We start from the raw sequence: 18,928 nt of genomic DNA, 5'->3' as shown, positions 1-18,928 counted from the left end.
GAGCCTCTGTGCCTGCCCCCAATATTTTTTAAAGCTCCCCTAGCTAATACTAACGGATAGCTAGAGTTGGGAACCACTGATTAACTTCTATAAGCTTCTATCAAATGGGACAATTAATAGTACCTGCCTCGTGGGGGTGTGAAGACCAAACCTGATCACCTTTGAAAAGCTCTTGCTCCAGTAGTTGTAACATTTAAGCGATAAACAAATGGTAATTATTATTATAATACCTGGAAACCTGGAAATGAATGCAACAACAGGGATAAAAAGAATAGGCTCAGATTGTACTAGTCTGGTCCCATCCTACAAGTAGGTAACTGCCACAGTCAAAGAACACATTATCTCCAAGGACAAGTTTGCCCCTTACCTGACACTCTGAGTTTCCTTGAAGGGGCCAACTACCTCTGCAAGGTGTCAGAAAGGCCAGCACCTTCATTTGGAATTTATTGATGGAAGGTGGGGGAGCATGATTTCAGCAAGTCTGTAATACAGGAAATCCCCCTTACCACGCCTTCCTGATTTACACTGATTCTTGATAAACACCACATGTGTCCTCAACTCTCTTTTTCCCCTCCCCCTAAGTTTTCAATCGTTCTGTTCCACATTTAGGTGATGAAAACTTAAAACCTGTGGTTATAACTTCTATGAGAAATTTCATTTTGAAAGCTTGCTAAATTTCAACTTTATTGCCATGAGAAAAACAAAAGAAACAAAAGACCTCAGTCATTCAGTGACACAAAAACCCCAAGTGAAGACATTTCATAGGTGTAAGTTTTCTGCTGCAAGTTGTTGAAAATCCTGACTTTTGGAAGGAGTGCCATTCATTTGCTTCTACAAATGTTCTATGAAACAATAGCACTTATTTTTCTAATAGTTTTAGGTTACATGTTTAGTTTCACCTATGGATTTTAACTTGGCTAAGCCTAGCCTACAGATCCTTTTGAATCTACATCTCACAGGATTTACCCTAAGTCTACTCTTCCAAGGAGATTCGTAATGGCCAGGCAAATAAGTCCATGATCTGCTTTTCCAACAATTATAAGGAAATAAACACCCAGATGAGAATAACATACCTATCAGGCCACTGAGAGATAACCAAAGATTTACCTCAATGGTGATTACATTCATTTTTTAAAGTGTGCATGGCTTAGTGACTAAGTCACCAGAAAGCTCAAGTTCTATTTCCACTCCTCTGCTTTTTCACTATGGGCCTCCTCTGCAGTAAAGGAGGCAGACTCATCCTTCCTCTCACTGGGTGCACTGTGATAGCTAATGAATGTCTGCATTTCAAAGGTTTTTAGAATCTTTTTGGAAGTTTCAGAAGTGACTTTGGCATCCCACAGAGTGCTCTCAAATAGAGCTCCTATTCTCTGGACTGGTTTCTAACCACACCTTGGTCTGGGGCCTACTGTAAAGGCGGTCTGGGATTCAAGTCCTAAGTCTCCAAGAATGTCATCCTACAGCCTCTTCAGGAGTCTGTCAAAGAATGACAGTTCAAAAACATGGAAGAATCCAGGAGTAAACTCACCCTTGCACACCTACAAGCACACATGGCCTCTCACAGAAACCACAGACCCACTCTAGTCTCCCAGAGAACCTGTTTCAGATTGGCCCAACCACTCCCAAAACACAAGTACCTACACCAGTTCACTTCAGTGGAGTGGAGGGATTACTTTTAGCTGTTATATTTCATTTAAGAATGTCATGCTTAAAGGTATAAGTACTGAGTTCTAATCCCAGCTCTTCTATGTAAAAGCCCTGTTATTTTGAGCAACTTCCTTGAGTCTGTTTTCTCAGTTATAAAATGGAGATGCCAACTTAAGATTACTGTACTGTGAAAATCAGAGGAGTTTTTACAATCTTTAAATATTACAAATGTAAAGTGTAATTATTTTTCTCCTGCAGACAACTGGCTAGGGAGCTATTCAAAAATGGTGACCTTCTGCCTTCTTTAGTCTGTTTCTAACTAAACATTATCCCAGGTATTTAAAAATCTTTATTTGTGGGCTGATTAGTATTCAAATTCACAGAGCAGCATTAATGAGATGAGTGATATTCAAAGAGAATCAAAAATTCCTTAGCCAGGATTTCTTACAAATGACATAGTGATATACTATTTGAGCCAAAAATCAAAATAATGTTAGTGTCACTTTCTATCTGCATCCAAAACTTTACAAAGCACTTGTTTTATTAAAGGATATCATATTTTGATGCATAAGGTTAGTTTTGCTATGGCCATTTTTGTGACACTTACCCAAAGAATGTACTATAGTTAAAAGGATTAAGATGGATAATGGTGTTTAAAGAGATGTCACAGGGAAAGAATTAATTTAGATCAGAGAAATATGATACTATAGCAAATAACAAACAGATAACATCTTGTTTTAAAAAAAAGTACCAATGAAAGAGAATAAACAGGTCCTCTGCATATATTCTTTACCCACTGAAAAACACACCATAATTACCAACTATAAGGTTATCTAGACAAGCAAGTTTTATAACAATGTGATTCTATCTATATACTTTAAAATGTATATACTTCTGTACGCATGGCAAATGATCTGAAAAGATACAGGTCAGACTGTTGAAAGTGGTTATACCTATGGAGTAGAATTAGGGATGGAGGCCGGGTGTGGTGGTTCACGCCTGTAATCCTAGCACTTTGGGAAGCCAAGGCGGGCGGATCATGAGCTCAAGAGATGGAGACCATCCTGGCCAACACAGTGAAACCCTGTCTCTACTAAAAATACAAAAATTAGCTGGGTGTGGTGGTGCATGCCTGTAGTCCCACTTACTCCGGAGGCTGAGGCAGGAGAATCTCTTGAATCCGGGAGGCGGAGGTTGCAGTGAGCTGAGACTGCACCACTGTACTCCAGCTCCAACCTGGCAACAGGGTGAGACTCTGTCTCAAAAAAAAAGTGGGGATGGAACATGAAGGCGTTCACTTTTTTTTTTTTTTTTTTTATGGCATTTCACTCTTGTTGCCCAGGCTGGAGTGCAAGAGCTCACTACAACCTCCACCTCCGAGGTTCAAGCAATTCTCTCGCCTCAGCCTCCCAAGTAGCTGGGATTGCAGGTGACCGCAGTCACGCCCAGCTAATTTTTGTATTTTTAGTAGAGACGGGGTTTCACCATGCTGGCCTGGTTGGTCTCAAATTCCTGACCTCAGGTGATCCACCCGCCTCAGCCTCCCAAAGTGCTGGAATTACAGGCATGAGCCACCGCGCTTGGCCGGCTTTCAGTTTTTATTTGATGTACATATTATTTAATGAGAGTATTCATATGCATGCATTACACTGATAATAAAATGAATAAAAAGCATAAATCTGTAAAAGTATGAAGAAGTTAAGCAACAACTAGAAGTGGAAGAGAGGTTATTAGCATATTAACTACCAAATAAGTGAGAAATAACCAGTCAATAAGTACTTACTGAAGAGCAACTACATAAAAGGCACTTTACTAGATTGTAGAAACTACAGAAATGTTAGAATCACTACTCTCACAGTGCCCTATAATCTAGGAGTAGAGCCAAGTTTACATGAACATTCACAAAAAAATACCTGAGAACATAAAGCAGAATATGAAAATAGCCACAAGAGTGACTTTTAGACAATAAGTATTTTAGAAACTCAGGCTCAATAAGTGTTTCATAAATGAATTAATTAAACACTTTGAGCTAAGATAGTAAAGAATCATAGAAAAGGAGGAAAAACTTGAGCAGGGCTTTGAAAAGTAGGCAGAATTCAGAAATGGGTAGAATGTGGCAGAGGGATGATAGGGTGGAATATCCAGAGGGTTAGAAATAAAAAGAATGTCAGAGAGGGTACAAGCAGAGTAACAAGCTCTACCATCTGCTTGTGAATAAACTTAGGTTCCTATAGGGAGGCGGAGAGAAGAAGCTGGCCAAGGAGAGTAGGCTGACCCTAGGGAGCCTTGGAAAGCTCAGAAACTTGAGCTAGCAGACAAGGGATGTCGGTGAAGGTTTCGAGCTAGGCAGTGACAGGAGGAAAGTGGAGATTCAGAAAGGTTAATAAGACAACAAGATGGAGAGAGGCTGAAAACAGGAAACCCAGCTGAGACGTGCTACAGAACAGGTGTGAGGTGATGAGTGCCCAAATCAGATGAAAACAGTCACAAGGGAAACAACAATAATTATCATTTAGCCCTATTTACAAGCAAACTTTCAAATCAGACTCCAGCTAATATAAAGGCCTTTCCTCTAGGGGAAAGGCCTTTGAAGCTGACTTGGTATAACAGGGGTAATGAAAATCACCAGCTTTGGAGAGAGACTGTCCTGGATTCAACCACAGCTCAGCCATTTACTAGTACAGTTACTTAACCCCTGAGACATTTTGCAGACTATATAACCTCTTTGTTCCTTGATTTCTTCATTTTAAGTGTCTATGGTTGTGTTCCCTACTTGAATTTAACAAAATCTCAGTTCAAACAGAAAGATAAGGGAAAGAGGTATGAAGAAAAGGCTTTCTTGAAGTCTCACCTTTATCAATTCCCTTTTCTCTTCACAGGAATTCACTAGGCTTAAAACTTGAAGGAAGAATAAGTCAGAGTATGGTTCAGTGTATAAATAAAAAGTAATTGTAAAATTGCCCAGTAATTTTTTCAAATATTCTCAAAATTGTCCAATAATTTTTTCAAATATTCTTATTTCTCTTTTTTCCTGAAATTTCCCTTACATCAATAACACCGTTGATCCATTTCTATTATTCCCTTCAACACATCTGCTTCCAAAATATACCTCCTTCCTAGAGAAACTGTAAGTCCTTTCCTACATTGGATCAGTTGTTGTTCTACTCCTTCAACATGTCCTAAAATGTGACAATCATTTCTTTCAATTGTTCATGTGTCTTCCTGCAGTTATCGTTCTCTGTTTTACCTAACAACTATTTTGTGTCATAACCCACAAGACCTTTGAATATGTTCATGGGACTATATTCATGGGAAGGCGTATGGCACACATTTTTTTAATGCTCCACAATGCTTAGTTTAGGGGTTTCGGAGCCAGACAAATGAATGGACAAATAAATAAGACAATGCATGATTCAAAGATTGAATCCCTCTCTTACCTAAGCACAATACAGGACTGGGATCTAATCCTGGTTCTACCAATTATTTAATACTTCATAGCAGAGGCTCCATTTAAGCTTGAAGGTTTAATGACTGATATCACTGAATCCCTGTAGCACAACTCATTAGCTGGGTAGTCTTGCGCAAATTACTTAACCTGTCTGTGCCTTGGTTTCCCCATCTGTCAAATGGGGTAAACAGCACTTTCCTCATAGGGTTGATGGAAGGATTAATATATTAATGCATGTACACTGCTTAAAACAGTACCTGGCACATAATAAGCATTCAATAACTTTAAGTATTATTATTATGATTGTGTTATTACTATTATTGGGCTGCAGAGAAACATTCATTCTTCCATAGTATTTAAGAGATAATGTCCCAAATCTGGGCAGTTTACCTTTTCCCAGCTTTCTAACTTCACTTTCCAAACCAAGTGAAAATAAGGTACTGGTTTAACCCCTAATTCCTTCAACACAAACATATAGATACATGCACGCACCCATCTTTTCTAAATATACAGCATATACATTTCACTCTTCATTATTTGCTACACAAAAACCAAAACACATATATTTAGGTTTGTAAATAACATAAATACTTTGTTTGACTTAATGTGTCTGTTCCATGCAGTATGATGATGGTTATGTCTATATTGGTTTTTTTGTGTGTAACAATAGCAGTGTATTTTTATTGTAAATTCCTAAGGACAAAAATGACCTGCTTAAGTCAGTCTGGGTACTTGGACTAAATTGGAGTGCATATTCAGAAAAGAATTTTAGAAAAATTCAGAGAAAGAGGGAAATTAATGGGTACTGACTTAGCAGAAGGTTTAATGAAAGATGGAATTTGAGTAGAGCTTTCAAGAACAGGTAAAATTTTCAATTTCAGGGGAGAGGGAGACTTGTGTTCAACATGGAAAGTATAACATATGTAAGTGGAGAAGTAGAGGAACTAAGCAAAGATTGGTCTAACTAAAGAGAGGACACTGGAGACCACTACAAAATTTATCTTTAATATATAAGATCACAGCACTCTTGAGCGTACAGTTCATGTTTATTCCTCTTGGTTGCCCCAATATCTAGCACTAAGTCTGGCTTATATATAACTGATAATCAAAAAACATTTATTGAATTGAGCAAAATTACACTGTCTTTTACCATATCAAAGTGAAGAAAACTGAATGGAACTGAACTCAATGGAACTGAACTCAACTCAATTAGATCATGAAAGCCAATGGATAAAATAACTCAACAAACTTGTACAAGGTATGTAAACCTTGAACAGCACTAACCACTAGTCAAGAAATATGTCTTCACTTTGCCTAAATTACCACCGATAGAGAAGTTCAGGGAATGAAACACAAAATTCTCTCATTCTCATATTCATTCTCACTCTCTGTCTGACACACACACACACACACACACACACAGACACACACACAGCTCAGAGTTTCAATCTACTGTCTTATAGACTAAGATAGCTGAAAGCATGATTAAGGAACTAAGAAGTACCCAAATTAAGATTCTTAACATCTAATCCATTTTGACGAAGGATTCTCAGACGAGACTTCTGACTACAGGAGTCCAGATCACATGACCAGCGCACTAAGCAAAACCAGAAAACTTTTTGAAAGAAACTGCTTTTCTTCCATGAGGTCCCCATCCCATCAGTAGGGATTGGGAGACCAGGAGAGATAATTTAAATGAATTTGGCAGATGAAATAATAATTTGGTATTGGCAACAGTAGTACAGTTGCATTGTACAAAAACAATTGGTGAACTACCTTTTTCCCCAACGCCCAGGTGGTAAATTATACAAATGTGGTCAGCATTAAAAGGTTTATTTACTGGCTTTTCTGATTCGCTGAAATTAATTAAGCCACCTCCACAAGTAATGGACCAGTATTTCTTGGTCTCTACCACTTCTAGCAGTATGCAGGTGGCCACAATGACTACACTGTGACTAGACATGGTGACTAAATCTTTGTAAGATACAAATTCAGATTTACTGGGATATAGTGAAATGCAGCTCACACTCAGGGCCTGGGTACAAAATTTCAAAGGTATTACAGAAATGCATCCATTTTGATTTCAAAAGGCAGAATAAAATAAACAAAACTTCATAAATAAACATACATAAAATTTCAGGTGATTACTGACACTTTTTAATACAATATTAAATTATATCAAATCCTTCTAAAGTTATTGGCAGACAAATTGTGAAATGCCAAGGATGAAGTTAGAATGAAGGCTTTTCTTGGGCCTAAAATTCTCTATGAACTGCTTTTAGCTGCTGCTGATGAAGTGACAAGAAGTCAGTAGTAAGTAATTAGAAAATTACACCTGGGCCCCATTAATCTTCCCAGCTTCAGTGTCAAACAGGGGCCTGAAACTGGATGCCTACTCAATGAGTAAATAAATGATTATAAAATACAAGCCTGCATTTACTCTACAAAAGAAGGAAGAATAACATAAAATAACAAGCAAATTTTAAGACCTTTTACTTTATAAAACTTGCAATGTAAGGATCTAATTAATAATTCAATTTTAGGATCTGTCTTTTAAGCATGCTTTGTAACTCAAACCTTGACAAATGCAGTTATTATAACACAGTTTAGTTAGAGGGAGGGAATGTATCTGTCTAGTGATTTGGAAAGGGAAGATGGGAGAGAGCAAGTTTCATGGAAGGCCCCTGTTGAAATGTGTCCTTCCCTTCTCCAATGAAGTAAAATAAGTTATAATGGCCTCCTTTATCCTCTAGGGCCAGTTCCACTTTACTATGCCTAAATTTCAAGATTCCCATAATCTGATCTGGATTTACCCAACCAATATTTTCTCTCACACATGTACTTTCTTTTTCTTCTTCTTCTTCAATTACATACTTTGAAGTTAAGAAAAATAGATTAGAATGTATTAAAACCCAATTTAAACATAATTCTAGCAATATGAACTTTGCTTGGGATAATTTCTAATGTACTTTATTTTTATAGATTTTTCTTTAATTATAAGCATTTCTATTTAACAAAAATGTGTAAATAGGCTTCTATAAAAGAGATTTTGACATGGTTCTACCACATGAACTAAGATAATTCTAACATACTTTCTATGTAGCCAGGGTGGTCTCCTTCCTACCCAAATATATATGAGGATTTGCCTCATGCTTTTTCCCTTGAGTTGCATATTCTCTCTTCTTGTCTCTCTCTAAGGTCTACCTACCTATCTAATTCCCACCTAAGTCTCACCAGCATTCAACTCTACTTTTCTTGTTATACCCTGGCAAACTATTATATTCCACTTAGCACTTCATTCTAAATTGTCTTTCTGTTATTCTTCAGTTTTGTCAGTGTTAATGTTGTCTCACCAACAACACTATTGGTTCATTGACAGCAGATGCAGTATCTTTTGAAGAATACAAGTCAGGTATCTTGTAGAGTATCCTTCAGTTTGGGTTTGACTAATGTTTTCTCGTGTTTACTGAGAGTTACAGATTTGGGGAAAGAATATTACATGGTGAAGTGCCCTTCTCATTATATCATATCAGAGAATAATACATGATATCAATATGACTTATCTGCTGATGTTAACCTTAGTCACTGATAAAATGATATCTGTCAATTTCTTCAGTGAAAAGTTACTATTTTCCCCTTTGGATACTCTTTTCTTTAAATCCAAGTCATACTCAAAGGAAGAGGAATTAAGCTACACCTCCCAGGGAGAATTTGTGGACATATATTAAAACCACCACAATAATTAGTTAATAAATATTATGAGGGAGATGCTTTAAGGCTATGCAAATATCCTCTTTTAAAGTTCCACCCGCTAAGTCCAACACTTGATTAAGGTATCTCGCCTAAAGCAATTACTACTGCTGTGTTCTAATGGTGATTTGGGATAGCATCTTTTATTTATTTTATATTCTGCCATTCTTTGTCTAGCATGAAACTAAACAGAGAGTAGATAATCAGTACATACTTATTAAATGTAACAGAATTTCAAAACCATTATGTGAAATACAATGAAATAATAGAAGGTGGATAAGTTCAAGGCAAATATGTATTTTGGCAGTTGTGCTGTTCTTACACCATAAGTCTTGATTGATAGAATGGGATTAAAAAGAAAAAGAATTAACTACTTCATCTGTGGAAAAGCTTCCTACAGAAAAGAGAATAATAATAGTTATACAGTGTCTTAGAGTTTACAAAGTATACACACATTCATCATTTAGAATTTAGAAGCTCTCTGAAGAGAAAAATCTTTAGGAGATAAAGATAAAAGATATTTGAAAGTTGTGAAAAGGCACTGTTACACCAGGAATTGAAAAATCAGGGATAGAAATTACATTAGGCTAACAAAGAAAAGCAAAAGTAAAGGCAAGGTAGAAACAGATACAATTTTTTAAAATGTAGTTCTAGTGCAAGGCTTTAAACTGGGTGATAAAGTTAATTTAACACATAGCATAAAATCAAGACAACTTAGACAACGAAAAATAAAGAGCACATGGTTAAAATCATGAAGCATGCCATTAAAAAATAAGCATCAAGAATGGACTGCATGGGAATATGTGTTGAAAGTGTAAAATGAATAGAATCTTCATGTATACCTTCAGTCATTTCTCCACTGGTCACCTCCATTTTCCCAGGGCCTTTCACAGTGCTTTTAACCTAGCATACACCCAAGAAAATTTGCTGAAGATCTACCATGTCTCATAAAGGCTAGACATTGTGGATATGCAATAATTAGATATGGTCTCTTCCTATAAAGAATTTGCATTCTAGATGGAAAGGTAAAATGTATATATATAAGTATATATATATAAAGTTGAATGTATATATATATATAAAGTTGAATGTGTATATATATGTATATATGTGTATATGTCTGTGTGTGTGTATATATATATATACATATATATCTAAAATTAAATGGCAAAAGAAGGCAGAAGGAGCTAAAAGAAAAGCATAAAGAGTAAAAGCTACGGCAGTCTAAAGAAAGAAGAGATCACTGTGGAATGACCTGTTCAAGAACAGTTTTGTGCAAATAAGGAACATTTGCAATGGGCCTTCAAAAACTAGGTGAGATGGAATAAGCTCTGACTTGAGCCAAGAGAAAGACATTCAAGGCATATTCATATACTAACTGAACAAAGGTATGGGGTTGAGATAATAAAGGTGCTTTAAGGAGACAGTGAACAATCAAGTAAGTTGGGCTGTAATAAAAGGTATATGGAAACACAGGGTAGTAAAAGTAAGCTGAGACTGAAATGTGAAAGGTTTTGAATGTCAGGTTGAGGAGTTTGAACATATTATGTAAGCAATCCAAAAATAACCATAGTTTTTTAGCAAAAGAGCAACATGATGAATATGACATTTTAGAAATATTAAGCTGGCTTTTGATGTACATTAAAAAATGGTGTACATCTTCATTAAAGATGCAGTTATGGTCTTAAAAAAACATGCATAGAAATAAACCACATTGAATACAATACAAAGAGGGGAAGACTGGAAAAAAATAAACTTAAGAACAGAAGAATGACCCAAGATTTCCTTGTTGAGAGCAAGTAAAGCATAACATTACACAGAACAAAAAGGAAGTTAGGCAACGGTAAGATTCCTAGGGTATAAAGAACAACTCTATTTTTACTTCTTCCATCATCACTATTTGTGTATATGTAATTCAAGGTGCCTAAGCATAGAGTAGAGTAGTTAACTGCATCAAAGGAGTAACCAGTGAAGCTCCCAAAGTGATACATAAACAGTGGTTTTACAAAGTTAGAGAAAATAGTTGCATTAATGTGCTCAGAAAGTATCTGGAAAACAGAAGACACATGAGTTGTTAATTGCATTATTAATTCATGGGAAAACAAGGGGAACAACAAAATCACATCAGGGGCCAGGCACAGTGGCTCATGTCTGTAATCCCAGCACTTTGGGAGGCTGAACTGGGCAGATCACTTGAGGTCAGGAGTTCAAGACCAGCCTGGCCAACGTGGTGAAATCCTATCTCCACTAAAAATACAAAAATTAGCCGGGCATGGTGGTGCACACCTGTAATCCCAGCTACTCAAGAGGCTGAGGCACGAAAATCACTTGAACCCAGGAGGCGGAGATTGCAGTAAATCAAGATAATGCCACTGCCCTCCAGCCTGGGCAACAGAGGAGACTCCATCTCGAAAAAAAAAAAAAAAAAAAATCTTAGCAGGATTAACCAGAAAAGTGGAGGCTTTTTGCTCAATGCTACAACTATCCATTCATTTTAACATTAGTACATAACAAAAGCCACCTTTGGTTCTCAACTCTGTTCCTTAAAGATAATTCTCCTTACATTCTCTCAATCCTCTCAGGTAATTTCATAAATCTACTTTCTGCCTTCTGTAAAAACTTCAGTCTCATGAAATCTTACTCACTCCTTAATCCCACTTTAAAACATTAAATATATATTAGAAATTTGCTGAAGTTGTCTTTAATGAAAGTAAGAATCCTTACCTTTCTTATAGTGTTGTGCAGTCAAAAAAATAACTTACAAACATTACCTCTTAGAACCTTCAGAGAAGCAATGTACAGCAGGTAATTATCATCATCCACATGCTATAAACAGTAAGCTCCAGGCCACACATTCATAAGTGATAGGGCCAGGCCTGCAGTACAAGCTTCCTAAGTCCAAATTCCATTTTCCCTTCACTGTATCATTCAGTTTCATAATGTGCCAGTAGGTATATCTTATTACTCAAAATGTATGTTGTTATTCTGTACTATGTTTAAGTAAATACATTTTTTAATAAGATGCCTTTATGCCCAAGTGCTTACTACAGGGCCATTTCCTAAGAAGGCTTAATTACTTTAAGATGCTCATGATGATAAGTTATCACTAGCTGAAAAGGGACAACAGAAGCATAATGTTTTCGAAATTGCTGAGACTATACCAAGAACATTTTGCCTTGAATTCTGCAATGCAACATGCAACAACAAAGACGGTATGGGTAATTTAAGGATATGTGAGCTTCAAAGGGCAGAAATAGGACATTCTCATTCTCTTTAACTCTGCTAAAGCCTCAAATACTGATATAGTTCAGAGCATCTTATTACTAGGAAAACATAAATCAAAAGGAGTTCAGCTAGGAGCAATAAAACAGATTAGTGTCTGGAAGGACTGACTTTAAAGAAAGTTTTAAAAGAATTAGATCCAGGTAGTCTAGATAAAAAACAGCTATGAGGAAACTTTTTTTTTAAGCTAACACTCACACCAAAGGCGGAAATTATTTTGAAGATAGATGTCTAAAAAATGCAAACAGGAATAATTGTAAATACTTATAAAGGGAAAATTCAGGATAAATTTCCCAGCAAAAGCTTATGGGACAGAAGAACTCTCTCCCCTATGAGTGGTGAAAAACTACATTCCTAGAGATATTTAATGCCAGGTTGGACAAAACAAGAAAAGGATTCCATATGGAATGATCCTATACTGGTCCCTGACGTGATAGAGGACTGAAGGTGACCTCTTAGATCTTTTCCATTTATGGTTTTATTTTAATTCTATATAGTTTTACAGGGCACTGCCTTCGGCCAATTTCTTTTCTCCCCATGATGCCCACTTTCTCCTTTCACAAAGGAAACAAATTGTAGCCTTCATTTTAAGCAGATCTCATTGTTCTCAATGTAACATAATCCTAGGTATAAGGTTGGGAGAAACAGACCAATTTCTAAACTTATAATGGTCCTTTCCTCCCTCCCTCACCCCCAGCAATTCCTGGGGCTCTTACAAGTTTTCCCACAAACTAAAGAGGAAGTAGTTCAAATGGATTGGAAGAAGAGCTATCTCATCAGAAAAACCATTAATATTCTCCCTTCTTATGTCTGATCACAGAGCTGACAGTGACCCGGGGAGCTTATAAGGTTCTGGGTCAAATTACCATAGGAGGTGCCGTTAAAGACTATCTTTTACCTTTCAGCATTTATGCTGAGTGACAGCAAAAGTCTACTTGCAATCCATAGTTTTATAGCAATGACTTTTATCTTTGAAAAGATATAGCCTTAAACACCTACGTGCTTTGGCAAATGTTATAAAAGAGTAAGTCCTAGTCATGCTCCAAACTCAAGAAGCCTTAGCCTTGCCCTCTTTCTCTATTCTGGCACTTAAAAAAAAAAATGTTCCTCTGCCACCCTTGAAATACATTCCAATACCTCTCCAGAAGTACTTTTCAATGAAGGCCCAAGAAAATACAAGGGCATTTGCTCCTTTAGCTGATTTGTAAGGACAAGATATAACAAAATTTGGAAGGCTCTGAAAACCTGTCCCTGAGCCCTTTATATATAAAGCTGTAGTTTACTTATGAGAAGGAACAACAACGGGGATGATAGCCCTCCACGAATGGACACTAATGCCTCTTCTATCCAATCTTAACAGTGTCAATAGCTCAAGAAACGCCAATACCCTCATCGTGCCTCTTTGAAAGTATGTCCCTCCACTTAAACAAGAAGTTCACAGAAGTTAACGCCTAACCTTCTAAACAAAAATTTTTCAATAGCATTTTCATTTTTTTCCCTAGTAAAAATGAGACTGTTCAAACCAAAGAAGATTGGCCTCTCAGACTGAAATAGGATTTCAAGTTTTCAAAGCCCTTCCAACACTTATCTAATCCGGTCAGCATTTGTAATCCCATTTTAAAACAGAAAAAAAAAATGCAACTCTGAGATTAGGCAATCTGAAGAAAAACTAACTGGAGATTTCCAAACCTTCCTCAACAAGGGACCAATTTAAAAGGGATTATTCCAAAAAACTTTAGAGTAGGTTTCAAAAACGGCTGAATTCCTTCTGTACCCTAATCAAAGGAAGGCAAGAAATAAGAAAAACAGAAAGGCACTTTGCCTAGAATTTTAGCAATGAAATGTGATTCTGACCTTTAATAATCTATGAACCTGGCTGAATTTTCTCAAAAAACCTGCTGCATCTACACCCCGCAGGAACAGCCTGCTAAGGAGTTTGAGCTACCAGCTCTCAGCCTCCAAGACAGCCGCCCAGCAAAAGGCCGGCAGCTGGGTGAGGACAACCTGGAGAACCCCCTTTGCGCAATGAGGTCAGGGGTTCCACACTGCAGTGTCTCCTCGTCTGAAGCTTCCAACTTTTCATTTTCAGGCGAGCTGCAACCAGGCTTTCCAAATCTGCCCCAACGCGCGCGCGCGCGCGCGCGCATACACACACACGCACACGAACACACAGACACACGAACACACAGATACACAAACACAGCGGGTGCTTGCTTCCGCTCCCCAAATAAAGAATGGTAATCAAGTTTCTCACCATCCTCATAGTTTTTGAGATAGTAATCCGGGCCCGGGCCCCCGCGGCTTTTCGCCGGGTTCCTCAGGTTCTGGAATTGCAGGAAGTCGGTCCTTTTGCCCCCGAAGCGCAGAAAGGCGGGCGAAAGTCCCCGGGCCAGGGTCACCAAGCGCTTGGAGCTGCAGAGGAAGAGAATAAGAGAGGAAAGTTTCCCGGGACAGAACGAGGGCGCGTGGGGCACGGAGAAGGGCCCTCTTCCTACTCCCTGAAGGCGACCTGGCCGGGGCTAGAGGCTCTGTGCCTGCCCCAGCCGGCAGTTCACGCTGGCCCTTGGCCGCTCCCGCAGCGTCTAGCTAGTGCCCCGCGCCCCAGCCCGCCCTCACCGCCCGGCTCCGGGGGCTGTGCCTCCCGCTTCCAGGCGCCCGCAGAGGCTCCCTCCCGCAGACACCCAGATCCTGATCTCCTAAAGGCTACAGATTGTGTTTCTTCATAGAGTGTTTGTATGGGGTGGGTGTACGTGCTACCAGCACGGCGCTAAAGCGTAGTTGCCCGGCTTCTGCCACTGCCAGGAAAGCGCTCCGGGCGGAGACGCGCTAGGCGCGCCTACCTCTGGATTCCGACCGTTGCCAAAAACTTGTATGCTGAAAGCCGGCATTGCCTCCTCAGCCCCAGGGGCCCCACAAACCTCCGTGCAGGAGGTGAAACCTGCCTCGTTTCTCTCAGACCAGGCCCGGCGCCTGAGCTTAAGTGGATTCCTACTTTCTTTTAATGTCCGAGTTGATTTTCCCTTTTCACTGTATTGTAAAAACCGCATTGTTTCCCAAATCCCCGGACGGAGAGAACCCCAGGGTAAACCCTTGCCTTTCCAAGAACACTTCTCCACTCCCGCACCACCACCACCACACACACACACACACACACACACACACACAGTAAAGGCAAAGTCTCTTTGGCCCCTGAAATAATTCCGCCTGATCTCAGGAAAGGTAACATCCTCCTCCCCACCCCACCCCCGAGTTAGGCTCCATCTTTCTTCTTTCCCACTTGGGGCCGTTTGGAACCGCTAGGGAAAATGAAGCTTGCCGAAATGTGGAACCTGCGCGTTATGGGATATTAAATGAGCATCAAAACAATAGCATTTGCATCTATTTAAGGTCAGGATTTCCATCAAATAGGTTTTTTAAAAGCCAAAGGCTGCTGCTTTGGGAAGGAGTAGAAAAGGAGCAATGCAGATACTGATAATGCTGAGGGGATCAGCTGTTGAGTTCCGGGTCTGTAAATTATTTTTTAACGCTTTACTGTTTCAGATTCTGAAAACCCAAATCCAAACGGTGACGTTAAAGAGCATCATAAAGGAGGTGGATACGAGGAAGAAAAAACAGACTCTGCTTTTGGAGAGTCTTTTGAGAACAGACGTGGCTACCCCAGGGTCTTGTAACCAGAATGGTCGTTTGGCTGAAGTCTCCGGGACCGCGCTCCAGGACAGGCACAGTCAAGGCGTCGCGTGGGCCTACTGTGGCAAAGGAGACGTCCGCGCGAATCCTGTCCTGGGGAAAGGGCAATTCCAACAACCTTTCATCCAGAAGCCTGCACAGCCAATGCGAATGCACTCCGCTAGGACTTCTTTCCCCGAAAATCTGCCTTTCAGACTCTTTTCTGAGGTAGAAAAGCGTTAGGCGAACAGGCTGATTTTTAAAAAGAAGAAAGCAAGCTGGGCGGGGGGAAGGGGTCTGCGCAGCTGAAGGAGTTCAATGAAAGTGGGACAAGCATTGCGGAAAACTCCATTGCACCCTACATTCGGACAAGCTCGGAGACGCGCTCTACTGCACCAAGGAGCTTTCGAAGAGGAAGCTGGGCCGCGCGGAGCTGGCTGTTCCGCTCTCGCAGCAACCGCACCAACAGGAACCGAAACGGCCTCGGCAAGGGCAGCTACAGCCTCTCAGTCCTCCCGCTACCGTTCCTCCACGTGGAAGGAGCGCTCCACGTGGCGCCTCCCGCTACCTGCTGCGTCCGCAGACCCGACCCGGGCCAGGGGGACAACCCCAAGAGCTGAGAGGCGCGTGCACCTCAAGAAGCAAAACTCGAATTTCGCAAGGAGTGAAAAATACGAAGGACGCACAACGGACCTGGCCTTGGGGCAAAGTGGGACTGAGAGCGCTGAGGGCTCTTCGAGGGGAACCCCCACAGCTGAGGCTCCAACTTGAAGGGAATTTTTAAAAACTCAACATTTGGATTCGACATTGCAGAGGATTTATTTCTTATTTTACACTGCAACTCTGTCCCTGATGGGAAGGCATCGCAGTTGCCTAACTGCCAAACTGCAACAACCCGGGAAGAGTGTGACCCCAATTAGATTACAAGCCCTAGAGCAAAGGGGATCACAAACCTCCGGGTTTGCTAATCTGCTGGTGCGGGGTTCAGATCTCCGAAGCCTCCCTGGAGTATTTCTAGGACTCTTACCGCTTCCTTTATAACGCTGTGACCCTAGCGAGGATTTTTTTTTTCTTTAAAGAAAAGCTAAACTGTGCAGTTACCGCAGGAGATTTAAGGAGGAGGAACTGGGGGGGGAGGGGGGCATTCCGTCTATAAAAAGCGCCTTACAAAGTCCTAAAGTCTGGAAATGACAGCGGAGGATATAAAATAAAAAATTTTAACTCCGATCCAACTTGCCCACCACTCAAACCTCTGCTTAAATTCGTTTTCTGAGAGTGGGAGAGAACTGACGAAACGATCTTTCCGTGGAAAATTCCACTTTCGTGCAATCTCGCTTGAACACTCACAGACACACACACTCTCCTCTCTGTCTCACATACACACACACCCCCACACACATACCCATTCCTTTCAGCTCTTTGTTGTTTGAGACCTTTTCTTCGCTTTTGTAACTGCTCTGAACCTCTTGTTTCTTTTTCAGAAGGAGACGGGAAGGCTAATTGTGGATATATGTAAGCACAACATTTTTTCAGTCATAACTGATAAGTTTCTGAAATGCCTTCTGCATTGCAAACATGTGCATCTTAATAGAAAACATTGCTTTCTCAATCACTACTTACAGCCTCACAGCACACAATCCAGGAGGAGGAAAACCTCCTTTCTTCTCTTTGAGAGATCTGCTTGGCTTATTTTCTTCTTTCCCCTTTGGAATGGGGGATAGGAAGGGGTTGAGGGGGTGTTACTAAAAAATTTTAAATGATCCATCGAAGCCCCTGCCTTACCTTAGGAAATCGAGCCAGCCATCATGAATGATGGACGGATCCAGCTGCAGAGAGAGGAAGTTCTCATTGACTGTCCTGACTGGGTTCTTGGTGCTCACATCAAGTAGAATCAGGGTCTTTTCCTTCAAACCTGCAGCTCTGTCTACAGGCAAGGGTCTCCTGTCTCCAGCTTGGGAGGAAAGGGAGAGATGGAGCAATAGAGCCAAGTAGAGAGCCCCCGGGGCTAGGCACGCGGGGGGGCGGGAGTTGCTGGAGGGCATGGCTTCAGGGAAGGCACAAAGCACCCTCATTCAATCCCTCTGATTTAAACCTCTCTTCCTACTGGGTCTCGCTAGTGACTAATTGTCCTTATCTAAAGTGTGTGTCTGTCCGCCTTTTTACCCCTTTTTTTCCCCTTCCTCCCACTACCCCCCCCAACACACACACACACTCTCTCTCTCTCCCTCTCTCTCTCTCGCTCGCTCGTTTTTTTTTTTTATTTTTTTTTTATTTTTTTTTTTTCAGTGTTTTGGTGCTGGTGGAGCGAACTCACGCCCCTAGCCAGCCTTCCCAGTGACTCTTGCCAAGAGAACTCGTACACCGGCACCGCCCCTTTAAGAGATTTCTACTGCAGACATTTTTTAACTTTTTAAAGGTAAGGGGAGGGGGGCAGGCGGGAAGGAGGAGAAAAGTGTGGCGTTGGACCCTCCTAATTTAACCCGCTAGGGTCAGGAAGCAGAGGGAGGAATCCAAACGATGCCGTTGTACCGTCTCGGGTACAGAGCAAAGCGTCTCGTTTTTACGTCCTTCCCTGCGAGGCTCTGGAGGGCGGTTCAAGCTCCGACTCCGACCCGAAAGCCCCGGCGCCAACCCCGGACACGCTGGGGTAGTGTTGCCACCGACAGCACGCTTGTTTGTCCTGACAGCGTCAGGCACTTCGTCCGCTCAGGGCCCTTTTCTGGTTGAAGCAGCAATAATAGCAAGGGCGGTTAAGTTGCAGAGGGGTCTTGAAGCGGTGATTCCCGTCAAAGCATAGAGCCCTGAAGGAGATTCCCCGAACAGGAGCCCTGATCTCTGTGACGCGTTGGGTAGCCACACCGAAGCATCCTCTGACCTCGATAGGGCAAAGAGTGGCGAGATGGAAAAACAGTGACCTGGTCAAGCAGCTTCTCCGATCCGAGGGCCAAAAGGGACATGCGCCCTGGCTCTGCTCTGCTCTTCCCTGCAACCGAGGAATAAGGGTCTTGGGAGCGTCAATATATGCTGGCTTTGGCCAAGTCGAAGCTACCTGAACTGTGCTTGGATAGTCAGGGCGGCTGTGCGTCCAACTGTGCCACTTCTTGGCCACTCTATTCTGCTGCACAGGTAGAGTCC

The 18,928-nt window shown here is 40.8% G+C and overlaps 1 protein-coding gene across 3 annotated transcripts in view; it reads right to left on the bottom strand.

The window, feature by feature from the left end:
• The window catches only part of HPSE2 (heparanase 2 (inactive)), a 772,172-nt gene extending 754,234 nt beyond the window's left edge, over window positions 1-17,938 (bottom strand). For 2 of the 3 annotated variants that reach the window (XM_055252704.2, XM_055252710.2), the window contains exons 1-2: window positions 17,576-17,938; window positions 14,382-14,539 (exon numbers count right to left, since the gene is read on the bottom strand). In XM_055252704.2, coding sequence (XP_055108679.1) covers window positions 14,382-14,539; window positions 17,576-17,865 — 448 coding nt within the window. In that variant the 5' untranslated portion in view covers window positions 17,866-17,938. The remainder of the gene's footprint in view (window positions 1-14,381; window positions 14,540-17,575) is intronic. The other variant, XM_055252697.2, reaches the window with a different exon arrangement.
• Window positions 17,939-18,928: the final 990 nt, after the last annotated feature.

Source organism: Symphalangus syndactylus, chromosome 2, assembly GCF_028878055.3.
Source record: "Symphalangus syndactylus isolate Jambi chromosome 2, NHGRI_mSymSyn1-v2.1_pri, whole genome shotgun sequence".
In the NCBI taxonomy this organism is placed as follows: domain Eukaryota; kingdom Metazoa; phylum Chordata; class Mammalia; order Primates; family Hylobatidae; genus Symphalangus; species Symphalangus syndactylus.
Note: the sequence above shows the minus strand (reverse complement) of the source record. Positions and strands in the feature narration are given on the sequence as shown.